The sequence below is a fragment of the Saccopteryx leptura genome, chromosome 3, assembly GCF_036850995.1.
Source record: "Saccopteryx leptura isolate mSacLep1 chromosome 3, mSacLep1_pri_phased_curated, whole genome shotgun sequence".
In the NCBI taxonomy this organism is placed as follows: Eukaryota; Metazoa; Chordata; class Mammalia; order Chiroptera; family Emballonuridae; genus Saccopteryx; species Saccopteryx leptura.
Genome location: NC_089505.1, coordinates 19,387,974 through 19,415,590, shown reverse-complemented (window position 1 = coordinate 19,415,590; position 27,617 = coordinate 19,387,974). Strand labels below are relative to the sequence as shown.

Sequence of the window (27,617 nt, the reverse complement as noted above, 5' to 3'; positions counted from 1 at the left end):
CCCCCTTGGCCCCTCCTCCCAACACCTTCCCCCCTTCCTTCCAGGATTTGCTGTTTGCTCTCTATAACACTGTTATGTATATATAATTTCACTAATCGCTTTCCCTTCTCTGACCTCATCCTCTCATCCCCTTTCTCTCTGGTCCCTTTGATCCCGTCTCTGCCTCTATTCCATTCCTCAGTTCACATTGTTCATTAGCTTCCTCAAATGAGTGAGGTCATATGATATTTTTCTTTCTCTGCCTGGCTTATTTTGCTTAGCATAATAGTCTCCAGGTCCATCCATGCTGTCACAAAAGGTAAGATTTCCTTCTTTGTCACAGCCACATAGTATTCCATTGTGTATATATACCACAGCTTTTTAAACCAGTCATCCACTGACGGACACTTGGGCTGTTTCCAGATCTTGGCTATTGTAAACAATGCTGCAATAAACATGGGGGTGCATTTCTTCTTTTGAATCAGTGATTTGGCATTCTTAGGATTATTCCTAAAAGTGGGATAGCTGAGTCAAAAGGCAGTTTCATTTTTAATTTTTTGAGGAATCTCCATACTGTTTTCTACAGTGCTGCACCAGTCTGCATTCCCACCAGCAGTGCAGGAGGGTTCCCTTTTCTCCACATCCTCGTCAGCACTTATTATGTGTTGTTTTGTTAATGAGCGCCATTCTAACTGGTGTGAGGTGGTATCTCATTGTTGTTTTAATTTGCATTTCTCTAGTGATTAGTGATGTTGAACATTTTTTTCATATGCCTATTGGCAATTTGTATGTCCTCTTTGGAAAAGTGTCTATTCATTTCTTTTGCCCATTATTTGATTGGATTGTTTACTTTCCTGGTGTTGAGTTTTAAAAGTTCTTTATAAATTTTGGTTATTAACCACTTATCAAACGTATTGTCGAATATGTTCTCCCATTGTGTGGTTTGTCTTTTTTTTTTTTTTTTTTTGTATTTTTCTGAAGTTGGAAATGGGGAGGCAGTCAGACAGACTCCCGCATGCTCCTGACTGGGATCCACCCGGCATGCCCACCAGGAGGTGATGCTCTGCCCATCTGGGGTGTCGCTCTGTTACAATCAGAGCCATTCTAGCATCTGAGGCAGAGGCCATAGAACCATCCTCAGTGCCCAGGCCAACTTTGCTCCAATGGAGCCTTGGCTGCGGGAGGGGAAGAGAGAGAGAGGAAGGAGAGGGGGAGGGGTGGAGAAGCAGATGGGCACTTCTCCTGTGTGCCCTGGCCAGGAATCAACCGGGGACTCCTGCACACCAGGCCAACGCTCTACCACTGAGCCAACCAGCCAGGGCCTGGTTTGTCTTTTTATTTTGTTCATAAACAGTATTGTACTTTTAAAGTTAAATGCCCAAATAAATGGTTCTAATAAAACCAAGAGAATAGCCTGACCAGGCGGTGGCGCAGTGGATAGAGCGTCGGACTGGGATGTGGAAGACTCAGGTTCGAGACCCCGAGGTCACCAGCTTGAGTGCGGGCTCATCTGGTTTGAGCAAAAGCTCACCAGCTTGGACCCAAGGTCGCTGAAAGCAATCAATGAACAACTAAGGTGTCACAACAAAAAACTAATGATTGATGCTTCTCATCTCTCTCCATTCCTGTCTGTCTGTCCCTATCTATCCCTCTCTCTGACTCTCTCCCTGTCTCTGTAAAAAACAAAAAAACAAATAAAAAATACAAGAGAATAAAAGGTCAATATTACAATCCAGCTTTAACAATTCTGAATTTAAAAATTTTTTAAGACTGCAGTTTATTTCTTTACATACTTATTTCTGAAGAGTATGGCTCAGAATGCCTCTAACCCAAATTAAGTCAATTGTGTAATTCTATTCATGTTTTGATTACTTCAGGGTATTAGCAGGCACTGCTTAAGAAGTCATGCTGATTGCACATTGCATAAATCAACTGTGTCCCACTATGAATAAAATTAAGTCCTTACCCTGAACAACATGCTTGAGGAAAACAATGGAAAAATTTCAGAACCTTGTTTTATTGCCATTCTAAAATTCTTACAGTGAAAATGATCTAATTAAAGAATATATAAGAGTGTGTATTGGCCTTACCTGTGGTGGTGCAGTGGATAAAGCATCGACCTGGAACGCTGAGGTCGCCGGTTCAAAACCCTGCACTTGTCTAGTCAAGGCACATATGGGAGTTGATGTTTCCTGCTCTTCCCCACTCTCTCTCTCTTTCTCTTGTTCTTTCTCTTTCTCTCTCTCTCACACACACTCTCTCTCCTCTCTAAAATAAATAAATAGAAAAAAAAAAGAGTGTGCACTGTGTAAAGCCAGCATCCAGGGCTAGCGCCACCATCACAGCAGCCGCCTGGCTCATGCAGGTTCGCATTGGATTCGGACAGTCGGTAAAGAAACAACGGAGCCACAAACTGGTGGGCCATAGTCTTTAATTCTAGTTTGCACCCGGCGGGCAAGTAAAAATACACACTGGGCTCCAAAACCCAATCACATTCAGTGCTCACAAAGCTACTGATTTATCCGAGTTTCCTAGAATCAAAGGTTTCTAGCTCACCAGACTTATTCTCCTCAGTTCCCCATCTCCTTCCTTCTCCAGCGTCAAACTGCACAAACTGGCATCTCACTCAGCACTCCGCCATCTTGGCTGCTTTTCCTGGCCTCCTCCACGTGGCCTCCTCCTGCTGCTGGCTCTACTCTCTCTGATCTCTCAGGCTAATCTCAGGAACCAAGAGTCAAGTCCCGTTCTGCCCCCATTTTATAGTGTAGCTTCACAACCTTTAATCCAATATACAAAATAGGGTAGTCTCTAATACAAAGTCACTTCTCTGAGGCATGATTGGATTGTACCTCCCTACAGCAAAAATGGGTGGGAAAGGCTTAATCCCAAAACCAAGCCCCAGGTTACAACGATCTCCAACACACATTAATATCACCTGGGCGACTGCCTCCTCGTGTTATCTTTAACAAAGTGAGCATAATACATTTTATCCGCCCAACATACTGTAAAAAAAAAAGTCCCTTTGAAGGTCTCTCTCTACCCTGGTGCTCTGGCTTGCAAACTCTAGCTGCCTTGTATTCCTCAGACGCACACCTCCTCCTTGTCCACTCAAGGCGTCTGCTGGGACATGCCGGGCTGACTTTCCTGCACTGGCCTGACAACTCTCTTAGAGCCATGGGGCTTTTGTCTCTTATCTTTTGGAAATCACTGTTCATCACTTGATGACTGTGACTTGAGCATCAGTTTTATGTGTGTTACCCAGGTCTTTGATTCAGATGAGAAGGCAAATCTAATCCTCATCATTCCAATTGACAAGGATGTTCTATCTCTCATGTTTATTACTTAAATTTTACATTTTATTTCTAAATATTAAAATGAGATTATAATCCACAAATAATATATTGCAGATATGGATAAAAATTTTTTCCTTAAAAATGAGATCTCGATTGGATATAATTCTATTATATACTATACTATTTTTAAAATTAGTTTTTGATGTAATAGTGACATTTTGTCCGTACATACTATTTTTAAAATTAGTTTTTGATGTAATAGTGACATTTTGATACAAGAATTTTAATTAAAAGAATGCAACTTCTAGATCTGATGATGATTACCTTATATCAAATTTTCTTAATTGTTATTGTGCTCATTTTTGAGTTGTATTGAAACTTCAATGTTTCTCGAACTTTCTATTTTAAAAGAGTTGTCTATTATGGGTAAATGTTAAATAATAAATAAACAAGAATAAAATGTTAGTGTCTGTATAATGGACAAAGTCTACCTTAGTGGGCAAATAAAGTACAATGTCCTCTTTAGCAGGGACTGCAGTGGCAGCTGTCTGGTCTACCAGTGTTTCTCTCCAGCCTGATTACCCCTGCCTTATACCCAATGCTTGTGTGCTACTGAAGAGCTCGTAACCCTCTGCAGCAGCTCTGCTTCTTGCCTCTGCACTGTCTCTTATGCTGTTCTCCTTTCCTGCTGATGCCCAGTCTCTTCTTTCAATCTAGAAAGTGTCTAGTTATCCTCCAAAACAATTTATATGCTGTTTATTGCAAGAAGTTTCTCTTAATTGCCTCACTTTGGGCATAATGTCTCTCTCTTTACCACCTATGAATACTTTGATCTCTGTACATACTCATTATATTGAAACTCTGTTTACCTGTTTGCATCCTAAAATAAACACAAGAGCAGAGATAGATAATTATGTGTTTATAATCCTGTCATTTAGCACAGTACTTGCCACAGAGCAAGTGTTCAATAAATGTTGGTCAAAAATACATGAACTGTTGGCTGAATGAGCTTCTTTTCTCATTCTAAAATAGTATATTTTTTAAATGTTGAAGTCTTCACAGATATTGGTTGATTTGATTCTAATTAAAATAATCTGGCCCTGGCCGGTTGGCTCAGCGGTAGAGTGTCGGCCTGGCGTGCGGGGGACCGGGGTTCGATTCCCGGCCAGGGCACACAGGAGAAGCGCCCATTTGCTTCGCCACCCCCACCCCTCCTTCCTCTCTGTCTCTCTCTTCCCCTCCCACAGCCAAGGCTCCATTGGAGCAAAGATGGCTCGGGCGCTGGGGATGGCTCCTTGGCCTCTGCCCCAGGTGGTAGAGTGGCTCTGGTCGTGGTAGAGCGATGCCCCGGAGGGGCAGAGCATCGCCCCCTGGTGGGCAGAGCTTCGCCCCTGGTGGGCGTGCCAGGTGGATCCCGGTCGGGCGCATGCGGGAGTCTGTCTGACTGTCTCCCCGTTTCCAGCTTCAGAAAAGTACAAAAAAAATAAAAAATAAAAAAATAATCTACATGACCAATTTGCCTTCTACCTAAGGCACAGTTTACAGTGAACCGTTCCCTAATGCCAGGTTCACACTTTCTGCTCTCTCAATTTGGAAGTTTTATATTTTATTCCTTGGATTATCTTTGCAACAGACTAAATGTCTATGTATCCAAAAATTCATATGCTGAATCCCTAGTCTCAATGTGATGGTATTTGGAGATGAGACTTTGGGGAGCTCATGAGTGTGAAGCATTCATGAATGGGATTAGCGCCCCTATACGAAGAAACTAGAGAACTAGCCAACTGCCTTTGCACCATGTGAGGACACACTGAGAAGCCAGCCGTCTGCAGTCCCGGAGAGGGCTATCATCAGAGCCTGACCCTGCTGGCTCCTGATGTCAGACTTCTAGCCTCCAGAACTGTGAGATATAAATTTCTGTTGTTTATAGGCCACACTGTCCAGGGTATTATGTTATAGCAGCCTGAACTAAGACAAGCCTTACAAAATCTACTAAAGCATTGTTACTAAATATTATTCTTAAACATAAATAAACAAAGAAACAAAAAATAGGCACATTAATGGCTGTCAGAATTCCCTTACTCTTTTTAATTTTGGATAAGCTTGATTTTTAATTCAATAAATTGGGGTAATATTAGTTAATAACAATGTATGATATAAATTTTAGGTGTACAAGTTTATAATATAACATATAGGAAATCTATTGTATGCTTACTACCCAAAGTTTAGTCTCTTTTTGTCTCCATATATTTGACAGCCCTTATTAGCTTTTAAAAGCATAAAATTAATCATTATCATTATTTGGAAATGTTTGTTAGAATCTTAGTAAAATGTTATATTGACTCATTTGTTTGCCTTTGCTATTTGTATCCCATTCTTTCATTCTGGGTTCATTTCTTATTCTCCTGAGGTGAATTCTTCAGTTATTTTTTTTTTAGGAAAGTAATAATCTATTATAGTAAACTCACAGTTTTAAACGTTTTCATTTAACTTAAGATAAATATGTCTATCTCTACTTTGAATGGAGTTTAATTGGGTCTTAGTTTCAAGATTGACAACTATTTTACCTCAGCTCTGAAGATCTCTCTTCATTGCTTTATGTTGCCTCCTCTTGCTGCATTTGATTGCCTTTTATTTTTAGGTTTCTTGTCGTCTCTTTTGGTGGGGAGATGTTCATCTTTATCATTAATCGGCACTTTCAGTTGATGGATTTAGATGTAGATTTCCATCTCCTGATCCTTCATTCGTCTTTCTTATTGCTTGATATACTTTTTCCAATCTGAAGCTATGGCTTTCATCAATTCTAGACATTGTTTAGCAGTCATATCTTCAAATATTTTTCTCAACCCCCTTCCCACCTCCATTTTTACCACGTTATCTTTCTAGGATATCTAGTAGTCATATATTAGAGTTTTTTTTTTTTATCTATTCACTTGTCTATTTTACATTTTCTATCTACCAATTCACACACTTGATTTATAAAAATTCTACCTCCTAAATCACTAGTTCTCTTCTCTTCAGTTTTATGTAGTCTTTCAACATCTGAGGTTTTTATTACTAAAGTTTTCCAATGTCCCTTTATTCATATTAGTCTTATTATTTTTCTTTGTTTATCTTCCTGTTCTCATTACAAAGCAGAACCTTTCTCTCCCTTACCTTTTTGATAATTCTAAACATACTCATTTTAAATAACTTTTAAGTTTGCTATACAGCATTTCTTTTACTTTGGGGATGATGTCTTTCTTTTGATATACTTATTCTCAGTGTTAGTTTCTTCTTTTGCTTTGTAACATTACTTTTGTTGTTGTTGCTGTTGTTTGGATTCTGCAGACATTTAAAACACATGCACACTGCTCTCTGCCACATGGTTCAAATGGCTTTTTAGGACGATTTGCTCCTTACCCATTGGGCGGACATTCAGCTGGGATACTCTACAGACAAGGGCAGGATAGTTGTTGCAATACTGAAGTACTTCTCTATCATTGGCAAATGGCTCCTTTTCTGAGCTCCCTGAAGAATGCCTCTCTTTCTTTGGACTCTAACCCTTCTTTGAGAACCCCAAGACCTATCCACAACTCAGTTATCAAATGGTTAAGGGGCCAATAGGACCTTCTGACTCTCTGATCCGGTACAAGAGCAATGACCTTTCTGACTGGTGGCTGCATTTTTATGTAACCTTTGCCTCCATCCAAGTCCTGACATTGGAAGGGGGGAGGGTTTTCTCCCACGTGGGCAGTGCTGTCCTTGATACCACACCCACAGTGCTAGAGGGCTGCTCTGTCCCCATTTTTTTCTCTTTTGGCCAGCTTATTGCCTCATAAAATCACAGGGAAGTAGCACATTGCTTGTTATGCCATAAACTAAGAGGAGTCTAAGTCTGAAACTGGGAGCTCATGAGTAACTAACTCTAGTCACTTCCTCATTCACAAAACCTACTTCTGGTTTCCTGACATTTACAGGTCAAATGCAGCTTCTTGTCCAAAATAGACTTATAGACCTCTAAGCTTGAACTGCCCCAGCTCACATTCAATTCCTACTACTTACTTGTAGATTTTATTCAATGTTCTAGCCCTCAAGCCACAGCTACCATTTTTTTTTTCTGTAATGAGTCCATTGAAATATAATTGACATATTACATTATATTAATGTCAGGTGTACAACATAATGATTTGATATTTGTACATATGGTAAAATGATCATCATTATAAGTAGTTAACATAAGCCATCATACATAGTTAGAAATGTTTTTTCTTATGGTGAAAACTTAAGCTCTCTCAGCACCTTTCAAATAATACAGTCTAGTATTATGAACTATAGTCAACTTGCTGTCCATTACATCCTCATGACTTATGCATTTTATAACTGGGAGTTTGTAGCTCTTGGCGATCTTTACCCACCTTTCCCATCCTTCACCCTCTGCCTCTGGCAACCAGACATTCACTGTTTTATGGTTTTCGATCATAATAAATGTATTTCAATCACAAAGCATATATAGATACACATGAAATTATCTCTCTGTTTGCTGCTTACCTTATATATCATTTTTATGTGAGACTATTTGTCCGACTTGGCCTGCTGCTATAAATTTTCTTCCGTTGTGTTTTCTTCTCCCCCCCCCCCCCCAAAGCACATTCATATATTATATTTCTACTCTGCAAATCAATCCCTTGGCAGGCTACTTGAAATTGTTCTTTCTTCCAAAGATCAGTTTTCTTTGGAATATCATTTGACATTTAGAATATATAGATTTTATATTTTAAATATTCGCTCACTGACTTTTACTGTTTAAAAAAATTAATTCCCACAGATTTGTTTTATATACAAATTTCTAACCTCTTTAATAAAGGACAATGACAGTTCTATCTCAATAGTATATTTAGATTAACTGTGGAAGGGAGCTTTTAACTATATATAGAAAGAATGTATTTATCTTTGAAATCTCTTATACAATGTTGGGCAGATAAAATGTATTATGCTCACTTTGTTAAAGATGGTGTTGCTCACGTGAGGCCGTCACCCAGGTGATATTAATGTGTGTTGAAAATCCTTGTAGCCTGGGGCTTAGTTTTGAGATTAAGCCTTTCCTACCCTTTTTGATGTGGGGCGGTACAATCCAATCATGCCTCAGAGAAGTGACTTTGTATTAGAGACTTCCCTATTTTGTATATTGGATTAAAGGTTTGGATTTCTACACTATAAAATAGGGGCAGAATAGGAGCTTGCTCTCTTGGTTCCTGGGCTGATTAGCATGAGAGAGCAGAGGGAGCAGAGCAGAGAGCAGAAAGAGTCCATGTGGCCAGGAGAAGCAGCCAAGATGGCGGAGTGTTGAGTGAGAAGCCAGTTTGTGCAGTTTGACGCTGGAGAAGGAAGGAGATGGGGAACTGAGGAGAATAAGGCTGGTGAGCTAGAAACCTTTGATTCTAGGAAACTCGGATAAGTCAGTGGCTTTGTGAGCACTGAATGTGAGTGAGTTTTGGAGCCCAGTGTGTGTTTTTACTTGCCTGCCGGGTGCAAGCTAGAATTAAAGACTATGGCCCACCAGTTTGTGGCTCCGTTGTTTCTTTACCGACTGTCCGAATCCAATGCGAACCTGCATGGGCCAGACTGCTCTGATGGTGGCCCTGGCCTCTGGCTTTACATTTGGCGTAGTTGGCAGGATTCGATACAGATCAGCAAGGAGCCTTTGAGTGGTGGAGTAGAGGACTGGCTAGTGTTAGGGTTCCCCATGGCTGTCCTTTTGGGGATTGCAGGCTGGCTGTGAGCACTGAATGTGAGTGGGTTTTGGAGCCCAGTGTGTATTTTTACTTGCCCGCCAGGTGCAAGCTAGAATTAAAGAAAATGGCCTATCAGTTTTTGGCTCCGTTGTTTCTTTACCAACTGTCCGAATCCAATGCGAACCTGCAAGAGCCGGGCTGCTGTGAGGGAGGCCATGGCTACTGGCTTTACATACAACTTGCAATTTTAATGGATTGAATCATTTTCTAACGCTTGGGTATATTGCTGTATGAGTAATGTAACTGTATGTGTCAGGTTTGATCTCTCTACATGTTTGCAGTTTCTAAAATTTGACAACATTTATTTCCCACTATCACCAGTTCTTAAATATGTAAAAGTCCTGGACTACTTTCTGTTTAAAGATTATCTTGTTCTCAGAATTTGACGAGACCAGGACTAATGTGATTCAAATACTGAAAGGATCCCGATTACGTTGGGGCAGTAGGCACACTGTGGTAGTGAATTTCAAAGGCATACTGTGCCATGAATTTCCTAGGATTATTTGAAGGCTACAGTATCTTTGACATAGAGCTTACTTAACCATTGTTTTTACTGTGTGTATAGCACTGTAGGTTAGCTATTGTTCTGATATACCTTTAATTGTTGCCAGGGAAGTCAACCCTTGGTTCTTGAGTTTAGCAAAGAAAGAAATCAGAGCTAAGAATTCTAGCATGAGAAGTTTATTTAGCATACAGAGTAAAAGTCCACTCAAAGGGACTTTTTTTCTGCTCAGAAAGCTGCCTTGGCCTTTCAGGAAGAAAAATCACAGAGGCAGAAGAAGTGAGCCCGTTGGGCTGCATGGACTCAGGAAAGAAGTTACAGAAGCAAAAGAAGGGCCTTAGAGACAAATTCGGGGTTAGCTGAGAACGACCTGTCACTGCCCACTGCTCCCCAAGTCTTTTGGGGACATATGTAGCTTAGGAGAAAGAAGGCAAAAGTTCACACCTGAAGAAAGAAGTCACAGGCATGCTCTAGAGCAGGGGTCCCCAAACTACGGCCCGTGGGCCACATGCAGCCCCCTGAGGCCATTTATCCGGCCCCCGCCGCACTTCCGGAAGGGGCACCTCTTTCATTGGTGGTCAGTGAGAGGAGCACATTGACCATCTCATTAGCCAAAAGCAGGCCCATAGTTCCCATTGAAATACTGGTCAGTTTGTTGATTTAAATTTATTTGTTCTTCATTTTAAATATTGTATTTGTTCCCGTTTTGTTTTTTACTTTAAAATAAGATATGTGCAGTGTGCATAGGGATTTGTTCATAGTTTTTTTTATAATCCGGCCCTCCAATGGTCTGAGGGACAGTGAACTGGCCCCCTGTGTAAAAAGTTTGGGGACCCCTGCTCTAGAGAAACAGAGTGCATTGGGTCCTTTGTATTAATGATTTTAACTGTTTTCTAAAGACAGGATTAGGAGAGGTGTCAGGGAAGGATCTCTAAAGAATATTCAGCAACTTTCCAGGAATGTCTTAATATACTAATTCATCAAAATAAGCATCTGGGGTCAGGGTGAGGGTCTGTACTGTTTGGTCACTGCTTGGGTAGGGGGTTATTGGTCATTGCATCTGGTCCTCTATCACTTCATTTGGTTTTACTGCTTTCCTGGGCCTGGAGCTGAAACACAGCTGAGGCCTAGATATAATTTCTTCTTCTTATCATTATTTTTTAGTAAGAGAGACAGAAATAGAGAGGGACAGATAAACAGGGACAGATAGACAGGAAGACAGAGAGATGAAGAAAGCATCAATTCTTCGTTGTGGCACCTTAGTTGTTCATTGATTTCTTTCTCATATGTGCTTTGGCTGGAGGAGGGAAGGGGGTTACAGCTGAGCAAGTGACCCCTTGCTAAAGCCAGCAACCCTGGGCTCAAGCCAGTGACCTTGGGCTTTAAGCTAGCGACCCTGGGCTCAACCCAGTGATCATGGGGTCACTCAAGCTGATGAGCCCTCACTTGAGCTGGATGAGTCTGTGCTTAAGCCGGCGACCTCAGGTTTTTGAACCTGGGTCCTCTGAGTTCCGGGCTGACACTCTATCCACAGCTCCATTGCCTGGTCAGGCTCTTTTGACCAAAATTCTTTCTCTGTGGTTAATAGACCTCAAAGTTTTATTCCTAAGATTATTTGATGCTGATCAGAACCTCATCGTCCTGAGGCTTTAATGCTTAATGGAGCGGTCCTACGAGGGAGAAGGAGGCAAGTGAGTCAGGGTGCTTGACGAGGCTGGTCTGAATGAGCTGTATGTCTTAGTTTGCCCATTCCATTTACCAGTGAATTTTCCTGTCTTCTGATTATTCTGCCTCATAATGAGAGTTTTTTTTAAGTGATCTTCAATACAGATGGAAACAAACTTGGCATGTTACAAGGAAAGTAGGCCAATTAGTCACAAAGCTTCACAGCTGAAGGGAGGGAGCCAGAACACTGACTTGCACTTGACAGAAGGGAGAGAAGAGCAAAGCACAATCTCAGCAGGGTCCCTATTTTATAAGGAATTAGATCTTCTTCTTCTAAAATTAGCTTTAATTTGAGCTTCCTGAATGAGATAATTTTATCATGACACTTAGATGGATACAAAATCACCAATTTCTTTTTTATCTGTTGCATCAACACTCAATAAAACAGAGATACTATAATGTACTATTTACCTTTTATTTTTCTATTAATATTATGAAAGAATTTTCTTTTTCCCTAAAAACAACCCTAGTCATCATTTTCTCATATTTTCTTACACACTACTTAAGAACAGCCTTTTACAATGTCTATATTCTCAGACTTTCTTCTCCAGGAAGATGGTGGATTCATATTTTAGAAAATAATAATAATAATACCTAGTAAAGCCCACATAAAGAATAAAATCTCCAGAATTCAGAAATGAGGAGGGAACTAAAGGTCAGAATGTCACAGCTTGGAGCTAAAGCTGCTGCCTCCCCTCACTAAGAAAGGCTTATTCAGCTTATGAAAATGGAGGCTTTTTTTTTCTTTTAACATTTCTGGTCAAGGTCTTGAGCCCAAATGAGGAAACGGAATGCTCCGACCTTAGATAAAAGCATGGTTCTCCAAGAGTTTAATTCTTTTAAAAAAGATGAATAAGAAAACCCACCTAAACACAGAAAGATGATAAGAAAAGTAGCTTTTCTCTGCCTGCTGTCGGGCTAAAAAAAAAAAAAATCTTCTTTGAAAAATGGAAACTCTTGGAATGAGTTAAATAGGTTTCAGATCTTATTTTAAAGCATTTGTGGGTCCCCAGGTGGCATATTTATTTGGGATCTCTGAAAGAAGAAAATTTAATACTGCATTGAAAATTATTCTTTTAACACAAGATGGCCTTGGGGGAAAGGGAGGGAAAAGAAAGAAAACCCTGTTCAGGATGAGCTCATAATAAAAATGACTGAAACACAAGAATGTACAAAAGATAGGCAAAAGTCACCGCAAGAGGATCGAGTGTCACTAATTTAAATAATAAAAAATAATCTGTAAGTAATTTATCATGTGTATGTTTATAATGATTAAAGATACACAAGAAGAAATCCAAAGAATAATGTTCTTTCTGTTAGTCATGCTAGTAATCAGTGCTAGCTGCAATATCAAAATAGCAAGTAGGAAGTAATCAGTGCTGGCTTCATATCAATCAACCCCCAAGTCTCAGTGACCTTAAACAACAAAGGATATTTCTTATTCAGACCAGCATGTGATTAGTTTAACGATGCATTTGAATGTGATAAGGACTCTTGGCTTCTCCCGTCTTGTGGTATTGCCATTTTTAAGGTCTTCTCATATGAATTAAGTCATGCATTCAGGAAAAAGATAGGGAGGGGAACACCTCACAGAATGTTTAATGAGCCTAAAGGTGGGATACAGCATACCTCCCCGTGTGCTAATCTCTATAAAACACTATCACAAGGCACCAAACAAACTATAAATGTATATGGGAAATATAGGAAATGGAAAACAGAATTGATAAGCATCTGGTCAACTTCTACTTACGTGTAAACCTTTGAAACAGTATTAATTAGAAATGATAGAACTATAAAGACATTCACATCTTTGAAGAAGAGAAGTATATTCTTGTACATTAGTCTGAGAAAATGGTCAGTTGTTACCATTGTTTCTAGAATGTATTGGCTATGCCTTCCTTATTTATCTGATTTGTATTTTTAAACTTTCTTTTTAAATAATGATCGCACTTTTATGCTGGGAAAAATAAAAAATTACCTTTGTACTGATCTTCAAAATCTACCAGTACTATACATGTAAAGGATTTTCCTCAAGGGGAACTGTATATAAATATTTTTCTATATGGCATTTTATATGTTTAAGATAAATTTCTTGCATTAGTAATAGGGACTAATGCTCAACATTTATTTATAAAATAGTTAGTTTGGATACTTCAGCCTTTAGAACCCTAACACGTGGAAGCTATCTGGCTTCAGGTATGACTATATAGAAAAAGGTGTTTAACATGACTGCTAACAAGAGCAGAGTTTACGTCATGCAATTAATCTAACATTTTACCTAAGAGATTTGAATTGAAACTAACCCCCCTCCCTCCGCCTCTGTCTCTAGCTTGTACTCTCTCAGTAGTACACAATCTAGTTCTGTTGAACAGAAGAAGGGGAAATTTCCAATCTGGCCAGAATGGAGTGAAGCTGACATCAATGCGGAAAAGTGGGACACAGGCAAAGGTGGAAAAGAAAAGGACAAAATGGGAAAGAGCCCTATATTTGTAAGTAAACTTGGAAGTGGCTAGATTTCATTTTGGTCTTTACCTTTACAATGAAATGAGACTGTTAACCTGTGAATGTATTCACTCTTCTCCTTAGTATCCGTTCAAAAGGGAACTTCTATTTTTGTCTTCCCTCATCCTACCTCGTCTTCCCAAACCTTAGTCCTCAGCACTGGGGAATCATATTTGAGTAAAGGGGAGAAAAGAGGTGACCAAAGAGTCATAATAAAATAAAGAGAAGTTAATAGGACAGGTTAGCTTGTCAGTTTTGATTGGAGATGGGAACCAGGCACTTGGAGACTGTAGTTCAGAAAATGAGATACCTCTGCAGATTTGGAGGCTGTTATTTGGAGATTATAGGAAAGATTGTTTTTAGAGAGATGTTTCAAAATAGCTAGGTTGAACTCACAGAGTCCTTATTTGCTAGAGCACTTTGTGATAGTACTTAGTGGCATTTACATTTTGTTCACAAAATGCAGAATCACAAACTACGTGATTCATATCAGTAATTTGTTTACAAAAGATATTTGATAAACATAATAACTAATTTCTGCCTCTCAATGCTTGAACAATTTCACAGGAGCAATGTGGGTAGGATGCGTCCAGTGTAGCTTACCGACGTGCTCATGGAATTTTGATGCAGAGGGCTTTTGGATTCTCTGGGTTCAGATGAAAATGGTCATGTTTTATATATTTTTAGCAGCAATTCAAAATTTATGGAGAGTGTGTGTGAACTTACATCAAGAAGATGTAAATCCTGACCTGTGGTGGCACAGTGGATAGAGCGTCGACCTGGAAATGCTGAGGTTGCCGGTTCGAAACCCTGGGCTTGCCTGGTCAAGGCACATATGGGAGTTGATGCTTCCAGCTCCTCCCCCTTCTCTCTGTCTCTCTCTCCTCTCTCCCCCCCCTTCTCTCTCCTCTCTAAAAATGAATAAATTAAAAAAAAATTTTAAAAAAAAGAAGATGTAAATCAAGTTTACCTGACACGAAGAGAAAAAGAGCCAAGCAACTGCAGATCAAGGGGAGCAGCTGAGCACCTGCTCAAGCCCTGTTTATTGCGATAGCGCCAGGCGGTGTCATCCGGGAGAGAACCTTGCTCCCCACCCCCAGCTCCATTCCTCATCCTCAGCACTCACAGCTCGAGAAGCAGCAGTCTCTCTGCTGGAGTGAGTGGTGGACACTCCAAGCCTTGTGATCGCATTTCTCTGACATTTTGGTACAGTCGCTCTTAGCCGTGATCTGCACCATTGATATTTTACCAGGATGGATTGCCTTAAGCATCAGACTATAACAGGGGTCCCCAAACTTTTTACACAGGGGGCCAGTTCACTGTCCCTCAGCCCCGTTGGAGGGCCGCCACATACAGTGCTCCTCTCACTGACCACCAATGAAAGAGGTGCCCCTTCCGGAAGTGCGGTTGGGGGCCAGATAAATGGCCTCAGGGGGCTGCATGTGGCCCATGGGCCAGGCCGTAGTTTGGGGACGCCTGCCAGGTATCCTTGGAATTTTACAGAAAGTGGCTTCTTAGATGTGAGGCCAGCGATCAGGATGTAAGCTTCAGAGGAGCTAAACCTTCCCTGCAAGTCCAGAGTCAGGTCTCCCTTCTTCAGCAAAGTGATGGGAACGGGAGGATATGATGGATGAACCAACCTGAGAAGTGTATGAAGCATTGTAAGGGGATATACGAAATCCCCAAAGCAAAACGACATAGAAAGATTGATTACTAGTGACTTAATGTGAGGGGGCTCAAATCCTGGAGAAAAGGGAATCATATCAGGATGAGCTCCACATTTGCCTTTGTTTTGTTTGCTTGTGTCTCTCAAGGACACTTATTAATTAAGGCATGGTAATTAGAGGCCACATAGAGAGTACTATCTTGGGGCTCACATCAGAAGGGAGAGAGGATATTGTCAAGGGCAGCCAGAGTAGCTAGTACTTGTCCAGAATCCCAGAGGTAACTACAGAAAAGTATTCTGAAAATTTTGCATATAGTTTTATTTCAAGACATTTGCCCAACTTCTAAACTATGTACGCCTTTGCTGCAGAGAAAATGAGTAGAAAGCAGAGGCTTGGAGGCTACAGAACCGAGGAAAGAATTCACGGTGTGGTGGTGAGAGATTGGAATACAGGGCACACTGAGTGAGGGGACTCTGGTCAACCTCCAGCCTTTCGGTTAGGACGCCAGTGTGGCGACAGCACTGTGCACTGAGGGAGGGCGCACCAAATGCTGCAGCCCAGCACTGACTGGGTCAGGTGCATAGTGTGTTCCGCCTGCCATCAGAGAATGAAATCCTTGTTTTTATTTTAATAAAACCATATGGAGAGGCCCTGGCCGGTTGGCTCAGCGGTAGAACGTTGGCCTGGCGTGCGGCGGATCCTGGTTCGATTCCCGGCCAGGGCACATAGGAGAAGCGCCCATTTGCTTCTCCACCCCCACCCCCTCCTTCCTCTCTGTCTCTCTCTTCTCCTCCCGCAGCCAAGGCTCCATTGGAGCAAAGATGGCCCGGGCGCTGGGGATGGCTCCTTGGCCTCTGCCCCAGGTGCTAGAGTGGCTCTGGTCGCGGCAGACCGATGCCCAGGAGGGGCAGAGCATCGCCCCCTGGTGGGCGTGCCGGGTGGATCCCGGTCGGGCGCATGCGGGAGTCTGTCTGACTGTCTCTCCGTTTCCAGCTTCAGAAAAATACAAAACAAACAAACAAACAAACAAACAAACAAAAAACAACATATGGAGATAAAACTCAATGTATCTTTATGTAGCATTTTTTTGAAGATCCTGAAGGCAAGATTGAATTACCACCATCATTGAAAATTTATTCCTGGAAACGTCCACAGGAATTTTTAATAAATCAGGTAAGAAATATTTTTTTATTAAATAAATATACATATTAATGATGAGATAGATATACTATGCTAATTATTAAACTATTTAGAGTAACTTTTCCCATGGAATTCAGGAATAATAAGTAATTACATCTTTGGCACTTAAATGAGAAACAAAAGTCTATCAGTACAGTTGAGTATTTCTTATACTGGTTTCCAAAAGAATATTGAAATTTTGTGTAGAGCCTCAAGTTTTCCTTTGCTTCTTTCCATGATATCAAATTATAGACTAAAATATTGTGAGGAGGTACTTTTTAATTTCTGGCTGACTTTCTCCTTTCTGCTTTTTAGCAGGAACTTAAATGGCATGAAGGTCTGTTTACTTTAGTGTTGTTTTTTTTTTCTTTTTTTCATTCATTTCCAGTCCAAAAGATTTGCACCTGGATCTCTCTCTTCCAGGGAATGTTGAACCATTTTTCAAGGGCCACCTTCATTTCTGGGTATACTTATCTGTCCCATCTTGACCGGGACATCACCCAAGAAACCTTCATTTTAAATAGCACTTATGTACAACAAGCTTTAGACCCACTAGTTTGTCTTACGAATAGCTCTGTTCACTTAAATATATTTAGTGTTGCCAAGGGCTTAATTATCACTGCCTTTTTGTTCCCTGTTGGATCTCTTTTTATTTAAATTTAATGCATAGAAAAATCAGGAGGCTTAATTAGTTACTAGCTAGCTATTCCGATGGTTGTAATGGAACTGATTCTTCCATACATTATGGAATCTATTGAAAATTTCTTTCTACAGAAGTGATTTTATTCCTAAAAGGTTTATCCTTTATAAGCTATGCTACCAAGGAAAGAAAATACAATTTATCCACCTTATTTTACAATTATTGTTACTAGTTAAGAAAGATAATCTTCTATTTAAAAATACTAAAATGAGAATATAAAAAGATACATCTCTGTTCATCAGAGTATCGAATGTCTACTTGTAAGACATTTTAGATACAAGAAATCAAATATACATGAAGCATGCCTTTAAATTATTTACAATGTCAGATGACATTGACATGAAGAATACAAATTTATGATGTTAATATAATACACTTATTATCAATGTATTATTGATAATATTCAGGCTCCCCTCAATTTAAGTGCAGTTTGCATTTCATGCAAATAAAGGATTTGAATACTATGTAATGGGAGTGTTATAAATTTGAATAAGTAGAAAAGTGTTATAAACCATATTTTTTTTTCTTTTTAGCATACATTTGTTCGGAGAGGTACCTTAAATAAATTTATTCATTGTGGTTGATGATACTTCCACCAACATTTATCATAATATTGCCACCCATCTATGATCACGCCCCCTGTGCACTGACACCTTCTCTTGACCCATTATGTTGGTGTGCCAATCAGAATAACCAGAACTGAAAGTCTAGCTAGGTAAGAAAGTCCTAGGATAGATTTTCAAGTTCTAATATCTAGGTCCACAGTGATAAATACATTTTACATTGGGATTCATTAAATAAGGACATATAATGTTTAGACAAAAATTTTACAAAGTAGTAATCACCTTTTTATGTAAGATTTATTCTTTTCTAATCCATAGATAGATAGATGAATAGATAGATAGATAGTCCTGAGCATAATACGTATCTATTCCTGACTCTTTAATCTAATTTCATAAATCAATAAATAATTGCAACCCATAATTTCAAAAGCACAGTACAGCCTAGAAACATACCCCCAAACAAAAGATGAAATCAGAGGATGACCTAAGTCAGAGACAAGCTAAATTATTAAACAACTTAAAACCTGGATTTAAGCCATTCTCTCAAAAAGATCAACAAACCCTGATCAAAGAGTGAGTGAGAAGATCTGTTTATTTGAAAAACATTTTATTGAATTTATTCGGTTCACAGTGACCAATAAAATTATGTAGGTTTTTAATGGTGGCTCAGGCCTTTGAGTGCTGATTATATTGAACAGATAGATGTAAGATGTCTGAGGATTGATCTTGCCCCACATATAGACATAGAGGATAAAGATGCTAAAATACCATTGTAGAGACATCTGCTTTAGTATTTATGTCTAACCTCTCAAACTTTAGGTATCCACTACTTATTTAATCTATAATTAATGAATTTATTGACAAATTATAATCAATTATGATTAATATTTAGTTAATCAATTTTAATGAACATTGATACTTGCTGAAAAGTTTGGGCATTTTAGGAATATTATATCATAATCAGTCAAAGCAGTATGTATATAATGTATATAGACACATACATATGTATATATGTATATATAAAGATGCTTATGTGTATGTATATATACCCCTGTATATATAAATATGTTATATATACATGTAAATATATATAGATATATATACAATGTATTATATATGTGTGTGTATGTATACTATGTGTACATATATACGCACACATAAACTAAGGATGTTTAGAAAGTAAGTATGTGTCAATTCAGGCCTTTAAGATAGTTTTAGGTAAATTTTTCTCAAACATATATAATATTTTATTGAGTTTTTATGATACTAGGAGTACAGATAATTGAGAGTAATGGGTGGTGTTACATTTTATAAAAGTCTTTTCAATAATCAAAACCATGTTTATGTTAACTTAATATCTTAAATATACAAGCTTGATATGAATTGAAATTAATTTTAAAAGTGGGTATGTCATAGTCTTCTGTATTATGTTTATTTCTTACTGAACTAAATATATAAAAGCAACTTAATGTTCATTAAATAATAATGATTAAATTAACTTTTTAAACAAAGAAGATTTAAAGTAGGGCCATAATTTAAAAAGCTGTCATAGTTAATATTTTTTTTATCCAAGATGAAGATATTTTTTCAGCTACCAGATGTTCACTGAGCATCAGTTTTAACTGGAGTGGTTCATTTAAATTTCAAATTACAACTTTATACTCTCAGTTTTGCATGCTGTTTATCTGCATATATTTTATCTTATTACATTTAATTTGTATGTGAAAATGTCTTTTATAGGCATTATAATATTAAATTAATGTCATCTACACCTGTAACCGGAATAATGTGCTGACTTTTTATTTTTTTCTAACTTCTCTGGTTGTAAGAAATGAAATCAGGTTTGGCCTGTGTACAACACATGAGTTACTGTTTGCTAGTCTAATTTTTTAAAAATTTATTTTAGGCTCCAGTAGTTGTGAAGAATGAAATCCTGTTTGACTTGTTTTCAGTAAATGAACATTTAGTTTGCAGTGAGGTACGTATGTACAAAAGTATGAACTAAAACCTCATTGCAAAATGCCTTCCGGACCTGCTTACACCATTCCCAGTTTCACTTCTCCCTGGCTCACCGGCGAGTTTTGGTATAACTGACATTGACTGCTCCACACATTCACAGGAAAAGAGAAGCTCTGTTGACTTGAGCGTGTGAACTGTGGGAAAATGTTCGGGTCAGCCCTGCTTATGCCGCACTTCCCCTGCCTGGGTCCTGGCTTCTCACAATCTAGGCATCTCTCTTCCAGAAACTCGTGATTAGCCATTGACTTCAAGTTGCTCCTCAAGAGTAGGGTGTGATACTGTTTGATTTGCTAATGTGGAAGAAATCATGGAATGCATTTGCAACATGTCCTCTAAACCAGTGGTCCCCAACCTTTTTTGGGCCGCGGACCGGTTTAATGTCAGAAATTATTTTCACGGACAGGCCTTTAGGGTGGGATGGATAAATGTATCACTTGACCGAGACAAGCTTCAAGAGTGAGTCTTAGACGATGTAACAGAGGGAATGTGGTCGTTTTCTAAAAATAAAGCATCGTTCAGACTTAAATATAAATAAAACAAAAATAATGTAAGTTATTTATTCTTTCTCTGCAGACCGGTACGAAATAGCCCATGGACCAGTACCGGTCTGCGGCCCGGGGGTTAGGCACCACTGCTCTAAACAACCCAGATATTCAGCACAGCAGGCCTGCTTCTGGCCACCGCCCCACCCTGGCTTCTATCCATTGGAAGCAGACTTGTGCCACTTCCCTAAGGTAGTTCCTTCAGACACAGGAAAGTTTTTATTTTCTTTTCAGACCAGGTAGAGGAGTGGAGCATAGTCATTATGGACTCAAACCCTTTGTCTTTCTTATGTATAACATCTTCACCAATATGAAAATCAAAATATTTCATTTTTCAAGGAGGGTGTACTGATTAGCACAAGATTATGTCCAAATAGTTTTATATCATATGTTTTAGTCTAAAAATATAGGTATAAACAAATTCTAAACGTGAATGCTAGACGTATATAGATTTTAGCCTTTTTACTTTTCAAGGGAAGAAAAATATATCTGTAGTATTTTTAGATAGGAAGAGGACATCTGATTGGCCTTTTTCAACTCAATAAATTTAAGGAAGTTCCTAGATAAAACAAATGAAGAAAAACATAAATTGTATGAGGTCAGTCTCAAGTATTTATTCTTTGTACACGGAAGTAGTTTTTCAACTGATTTCTCCCCTAAATTACCGTACCAACCACTGAAAAGTAATTAACACTCATGGTTTTTGTCTCTAGCTGATGAGGTGGATTATCAGCGAAATCTACGCTGTGTGGAAAGTCTTCAATGGGAGCATTCTGAGCAATTACTACAAAGGGACTTCCGGGGAGCCTCCTCCTCTCACCTGGAAGCCCTGGGAGCATATATACTCTCTGTGCAAGGCTGTGAAGGGCCACGTGCCTTTGTTCAACAGCTACGGAAAGTATGTTGTGAAACTTTATTGGATGGTAAGTGCTAGCTCAGGTGTGTTAAAATTCATTTGTCTTTAATATTGAAATATATTTGCATTACAGACTGTCACCTGACCTAAAAAAAAAAAAAAGATACAGTTTATGCAAGATATCAATCTGGTAGTTCCTGGGGAAAATGTCCTGCATATGTGATTTGGGATTCATAAGAAACACTGTTATTTCTCCTGTAATACCAATAACTGTGAACTCCCCTAGTTCTCTCCTCTGCTACATGGCAGGCAGGCAGTGCGTGCGGGCAGCTGGATACACAGCGCCTGCTCCCTTCCTCTTTCCTCTGGGATGTGGCTTCAGGGTCACGAGCAGGAGGAAGGGATTGACCGTGGTCTGCTCCTTCTCCCTGGCATTTGCTGCTGCTGAGGGACCCGACCCCATTCATTTTTTGTCCTAAACTTGAGACTTGTTTTCAGGTTAACAAATCTTACACCAATGCAGAAAGTTTTACCTCTGCCCATAAGGAAGCAAATGGGATAGTAAGAAGTACAAACAGAGAATGAAAAGCCCCTCAATTAACATGTCAGAGTAGACTCACACAACATTTAGCATTGCTAAACTATATTAGACACCTTTGGGTTTTTAATGATACAATGACATGTCTAAGGACCCAGAGTCACAGGCCAGACTAGCTACATGAGTTGCAGACCCCCTTGTTCAAAACTCGCTAGGAATTGCAAGGCAGTGATAGCAATACTTTAAACCAAGCATGAGGTCCTTTTAAGCATGGAGTCTTGTGCGGAAGGTCATATACCCATGAAACTGGTTCGAGTTACTGAGAATGTTCTTGAACATTTGAAGGAATGGGGTAGGTATGAAAATTAACCATTCCATTGTACAGGTCTAAGAACAGAAATTTTCCTTAATGAGTCCAAGCCATCTATCTTCCTTGGATGGAGAATGTTGAAAAGCCAGTGCTTAGGAATGAATAGGATCATTACAGTGGGAAGGTAAAAGTAAGGAAGGTCATCTTAGCCTCTTTTATCCAAAATAGTATTTGCGGCTTTGTCTTTTATATTCACAGCAAGACAAGAGACCTTGAAAGTCAAAATCTTACTGGAAGAGAAAGTAACTTCATAAATTCCTGTATCTACTTTATCAACGAGGAAACAGATTCGGCAGACTAAACTTCAGAGTTTTGAATGTGTGCAGAGGAGGGAGAGGGAAGATGTGTTGCTAAGAAAGTGGAAACCCAGTAGATAGGGTTGAGGCATCATAGAAAGAAGGTGAACATGAAAAGAGCAAGAAGGTCCGATGCCTGGATATTTATTTGGCCCCCACTTCTGCTCGTTCACTTAAACCTGAATTGAGATGGAGTTCAAAATTATTCTCAGCCACAGCATCAGAACGTTAAACCAAACCTGTCTGTTCCAATCTCTTTTTCTCTCTCCCCCTGCTTCCTGACACCCTTCCTTCTTTTCAGATTTCTTAACACTGCACTCCATTTTGCAAAGGAAATGTGATTTATTTCTCTTTAACTCTACTTATTCCTCCCAAACCCAAACCTACTAAGATTCATTTTTTTTTTTTTTTAAAAAAAAAGCTATTTAATTCAATTTAGAAATCTAAAACTCATCCAAACATCGAAGCCATCTCTTTAGATCACGTAGTCAGTCCTTGAGGGAAGAAGGCCAGTCAGAAAGACTGAGCCTCGCGTGCAGAGGCCTCAGTTTCCTCGTTGCTCTCATCTAAGGAATGGCTTGTGGGGACGCTTCTGGACCGTTGAGTACTGAGATACAGTTGGTTCCATATGAATTATTTTGGTAGGCAGCTTGCTGGCACTCATTGCTGAAGTGCATGGTCATAGTTTCACTCACTGACAGTAGGACAAAGCTTTGCTGGCCCTCAGCATTTCTAGACCCATTGTTGGGCCACCTGAGGTTTTCAGGTCCCTGGTATACAAAGGTAAAGGGTCCACGTTTCTCAGGATAATAAAAGACATGTCATGAATGAATACAGGTGAAGATAAAATGTGGTAATTATGCAAAAGAACCTAGCAAAGATCCTAACAAATAGTAGATTCTCAACACTCACTATTTGTGTCCTTCCTTCTTTCTTTTATTCTTTCCTTCCTTCTCTTTCCCGCCGCTACCTCTTACTATAGAAGCCAAAGGATGAGACCATTTCTCCTCCTGCCCCTTGGTAGAGCCAGGGAAAAGCACACGGTTTGTTCACCAGGTGCTCACTCACCGAACAATGGGTCTTGAGTGAGGGTATGGGGATGGAAGGGCTATACAGTGATTGCTGGCCATGTTTGGCACAATTGTTTCCACACTCTGGCCTTGCTCTGGCTCCTGTGCCCAAACTTGCTCAGTTCTTGTCTCATTTTAATGCTCCGTCCTCTAGCATCTCAGCCAGGTGCGAGGGCTGAGTCCACACCTGCATGCATATTAGGTGTAGTGAAGACTTAGAGTAAATTCTTTCTGACAAGATACACTGTATTGTTATTTTTTCTCTTTCTGTCCCTTGTCAGACATACATGATTTATTTATTTTTCTCTTTCAATTCTAATTTGGCATATAACGTCTATCCTTGACTGTTCACTGCAAATATTTAAGAATCATGTTAATAAAAATATATTTTGTTTCCTTCTACTGCTTAATTCAGTCTAATTACACCGGAGACACATCTTCTGCCCTGCATTGATTTTCCTTCCCGGCCACATCACACCCCTTGAGTCTCCTTTTTTTTTCCTGATTGGACATGGATTTTCCTTCTCTGCCTTATTGCATATATTCTTCTTTCTTTTGCCGATGTCCCAATAAAGCAATTACCTTTATCACTTCTTAGAGACAAACCTACCTCTCAGAGCCTTTCTACATGACATTTAAAGTTCAGGTTTTCATACCAGTTTTTCCCATAAAAGCATTCCCATTATTTTCAGTTTGGATCAAGAGTAAATGGCATCAAGGTTCTTTGACATCAGCCAGACAAGAATGCACTGTGTAGCATAAAGAATAGCGTTCTAAGGCAGAGCAGTTTTCTGTCTGCAGTGATTGATAGTACTGCCACAAGGACACATCCAAGCTTGTCAGTTCCTTTCCAATGCCAGCCTTCTTTGGGCTCCTTGAAAGAAACGAATGAGTTATTGCTTTCCCTTTGTTATATTTGGAGGATTTTTATTATGACTGTTAAATTATTTAATTATGCCCAAACTCATGTATGGCTGTATACTGTTTTGGTTCTGCTACTTAAAACACTGTAATTTACTGCATTATGTAGGATGTGGCATCCTAGAATGCACTTAGAAAAACTCATAAATTCAGGCAGATGCTTAACTATGTCTTTATTTGGATGGGCTGTAATTACATTGAATAAAACAAGAAGCCAGAACTATCAGCCAGAGTAGTATTGAAGACTAGTATGTCAGTCTTTAAATGTAAGGAGTTAAAATGAAATTATATATATATATATATATATATATATATATATATATATATATATATACTTATAAAATAGTAAGTAATGTCAGCAGTATACATATAAGAATGTGTGAGTGAGAATAATATAAATCACGAATGGTGTATTCCTTTCTTCTCACTTGTAGGGTTGCTGGAGAAAGATAACCATTGATGACTTTCTACCTTTTGATGAAGATAACAATCTATTGCTTCCAGCTACAACTTGTGAATTTGAACTCTGGCCGATGCTTTTGTCTAAAGCTATCATTAAGCTGGCAAATGTTGAGTATGTAGAGTGCAGAACTATCACCTGCTTGTCTAAAAGCAAAAAGGCAAACTACAGCAAAAACAACTATACTACATCATATTCCATAACTTTATTTTTTAAATCAAATTAAAAAGATTTCTTTCCAAACAATGTCGATTCTCTTAAATAAAAATGAATATGACAAAGCCACTAATTTGAACTAATGGGTTAGCCAGCAATCAAAGAAAATTCCCCCCAGTGAAAGTGCCCCAAAACTATTCTGTCTTCAATGCTCTCTGAATATGAATGGACAATCAATCACAGAAAATAATGCTTCAGCTTAACAGGAGAAAAAAGTTGTTTTGTAGGAGAAAATATTGGTTCATCTACATACTAATATATACTGGAATACAGTTAAAGGCTTAGGTTCTGTATATGTAATGATAATTTGCTAATCTCGAAAAACCTGCACTGTTTTGAAGGATGCCAAAATGCTCCTCATGCTTTTGGTAACATTGGTTCTTTTTAATATGCTGATCATGAAAGTTACTTGTATTTCTTCAGTATTCTTAGGAAATCTCCCTGTGGCTTATATTCTTGCATGACTTGTGCATCAACATGGATGAGACATTTTTGCTGTGTTTATTCTCTTAGAGTTCACATGCAGAGACCTGTGGTTATTCCGTCTTGTCTCTAGCAACACAAAAAAAGCTTAGATGCTTGAGTTGCCAATGCATGTCAGCTTTGTGTCTTTGCTTGGTGGAACAATTTTCACTTACACTGCGCCAGGTAATGTTTGACACCTTTCCCCCACCCACAAGTACATCATAGCATCTCAGCATTCAACAGAACACACAACATTTAACAGATCTCATCTGCTATTGGCTCAAAGCTCAGCCCCTCCCTTCCTATAAACACAGCAGCACCAGTTGGACTACCAGGTCTGTTTTGGGTGTATTCTTTTTAGCTCAACATCCTTTTTCTCTCCCAAGGTAACACACCAAACAACTGCTCTTCCTGCCATCTTCTTTATTTTTTTTTTATGTTTTTTAAATTTTTCCAAAGTTAGAAGTGGGAGGCAGTCAGACAGACTCTTACAAGCGCCCTACCAGGATCCACTCGGCATGCCCACCAGGAGGCGATGCTCTGCCCATCTGGGGCGTTGCTCTGTTTTGGGTGGAGCCATTCTAGCGCCTGAGGTGGAGGCCATGGAGCCATCCTCAGTCCGGCCCCAACCAGACCAAGTGTGCTCCATTGGCTGCTGGAGGGGAAGGGAGAGACAGAGAGAAAGGAGAGGGGGAAGGGTGGAGAAGCAGATAGATAGGCGTTTCTTCTGTGAGCCCTGGCCAGGAACTGGGAGTTGAACCCAGGACTTCCACACGCCACCGGGTGGACGCTCTACTGCTGAGCCAACCGGCCAGGGCCATCTTCTTCATTCCCCTTTTCTATTTCTAACCTTCAACTTTCTACCGGGAATTGGTTTCACTGAGCTTGCAGCCCTTAATCTCAATGATTTCTATAAAACTCATCCCATTATTTATTTGTTTTTAGTGTGTTAAGATGTACCGCACTTCATGTGTGACAGGTTGCATGGATACAGGTTTTATAATCTTGTTTTGATAAAACTAACCTTTAAAGCAAATTAATTATGACGATGCTCTTGACCTCTAGCATGAGATTCCCTCAAGTTTTCTCTTCTGTCCTTCAGAGCAACTGAGCATCTGACATATGGGCTGAGAAAGGACACCATTGTCAATCTACTGATTAAATACTAGTCGATCTTCATCTCTGTTTTATTTTTTATAAAAATTAATCTAAGCTCAACTATTTTCTTCCTGTAAGAAATAAATAATGAATAAGTAACTCATCCCAGATCTTTTTAGATAGCTGAACACTACTAAGCATTCAACCTGGTGACAACCATCTTTGTTTATTTTGAAAGAAATGATAGCATACCTATTTCCCAAACCTCATTTGAAGTTCTGAGAATTAGAGCTGCAAGGCCAGTGAAGCATTCAATTCATGATGGGAATAATTGGAGTGGCCTTTTGTCTCACTTAAAGCCATAGTTCAGTAGAATTTTATAACAACTTGAGAAACAGAGTAATTGATATTTTTTTAAAAGTAGATAAATGCATCTTGGAAATAAAGGATGAGACTAAACATAAGATGTTTCTTAGGCTTTCTAGGAGAAACGTAAATTGCATGGTATAACTTATATTTGTCTAGACAGTTTTTTCTTCCAGATCTTATTTATTGTCATATGAGTTTTAGCTTTCTAAATTAAAAATTAATATTTAGTAGTTGTTTCAATATCACTGTGAGATATATAAGGGGAAAAAAGCATTATTTCTGTGAGGTTTGTGCAGTCACTTCCTAAACATAATTATCCGAAGAAGGATTTAGACTTGATTGTGAATTATCCCGACAGATGTTTGTTATCTCTGGGATACTTAGACACATCAGTCCATCATCACCACCACTGGCATATGGTTGACTGCAGTTGTGACTCCTGGGCAGAACAGGGATATGTGTATTCATGTCAATAGACTAATTACTTCAGAAAAAATAATTTTTAACATTAAA

The 27,617-nt window shown here is 39.2% G+C and overlaps 1 protein-coding gene across 3 annotated transcripts in view; it reads left to right on the top strand.

Moving 5' to 3' along the window:
- ADGB (androglobin) overlaps nucleotides 1-27,617 on the top strand; it is a 139,311-nt gene that overhangs the window by 8,323 nt on the left and 103,371 nt on the right. For 2 of the 3 annotated variants that reach the window (XM_066373048.1, XM_066373047.1), the window contains exons 2-6: nucleotides 13,603-13,762; nucleotides 16,523-16,615; nucleotides 19,791-19,862; nucleotides 21,159-21,368; nucleotides 24,931-25,070. In XM_066373048.1, the coding sequence (XP_066229145.1) occupies nucleotides 13,603-13,762; nucleotides 16,523-16,615; nucleotides 19,791-19,862; nucleotides 21,159-21,368; nucleotides 24,931-25,070 (675 nt within the window). The remainder of the gene's footprint in view (nucleotides 1-13,602; nucleotides 13,763-16,522; nucleotides 16,616-19,790; nucleotides 19,863-21,158; nucleotides 21,369-24,930; nucleotides 25,071-27,617) is intronic. The other variant, XM_066373049.1, reaches the window with a different exon arrangement.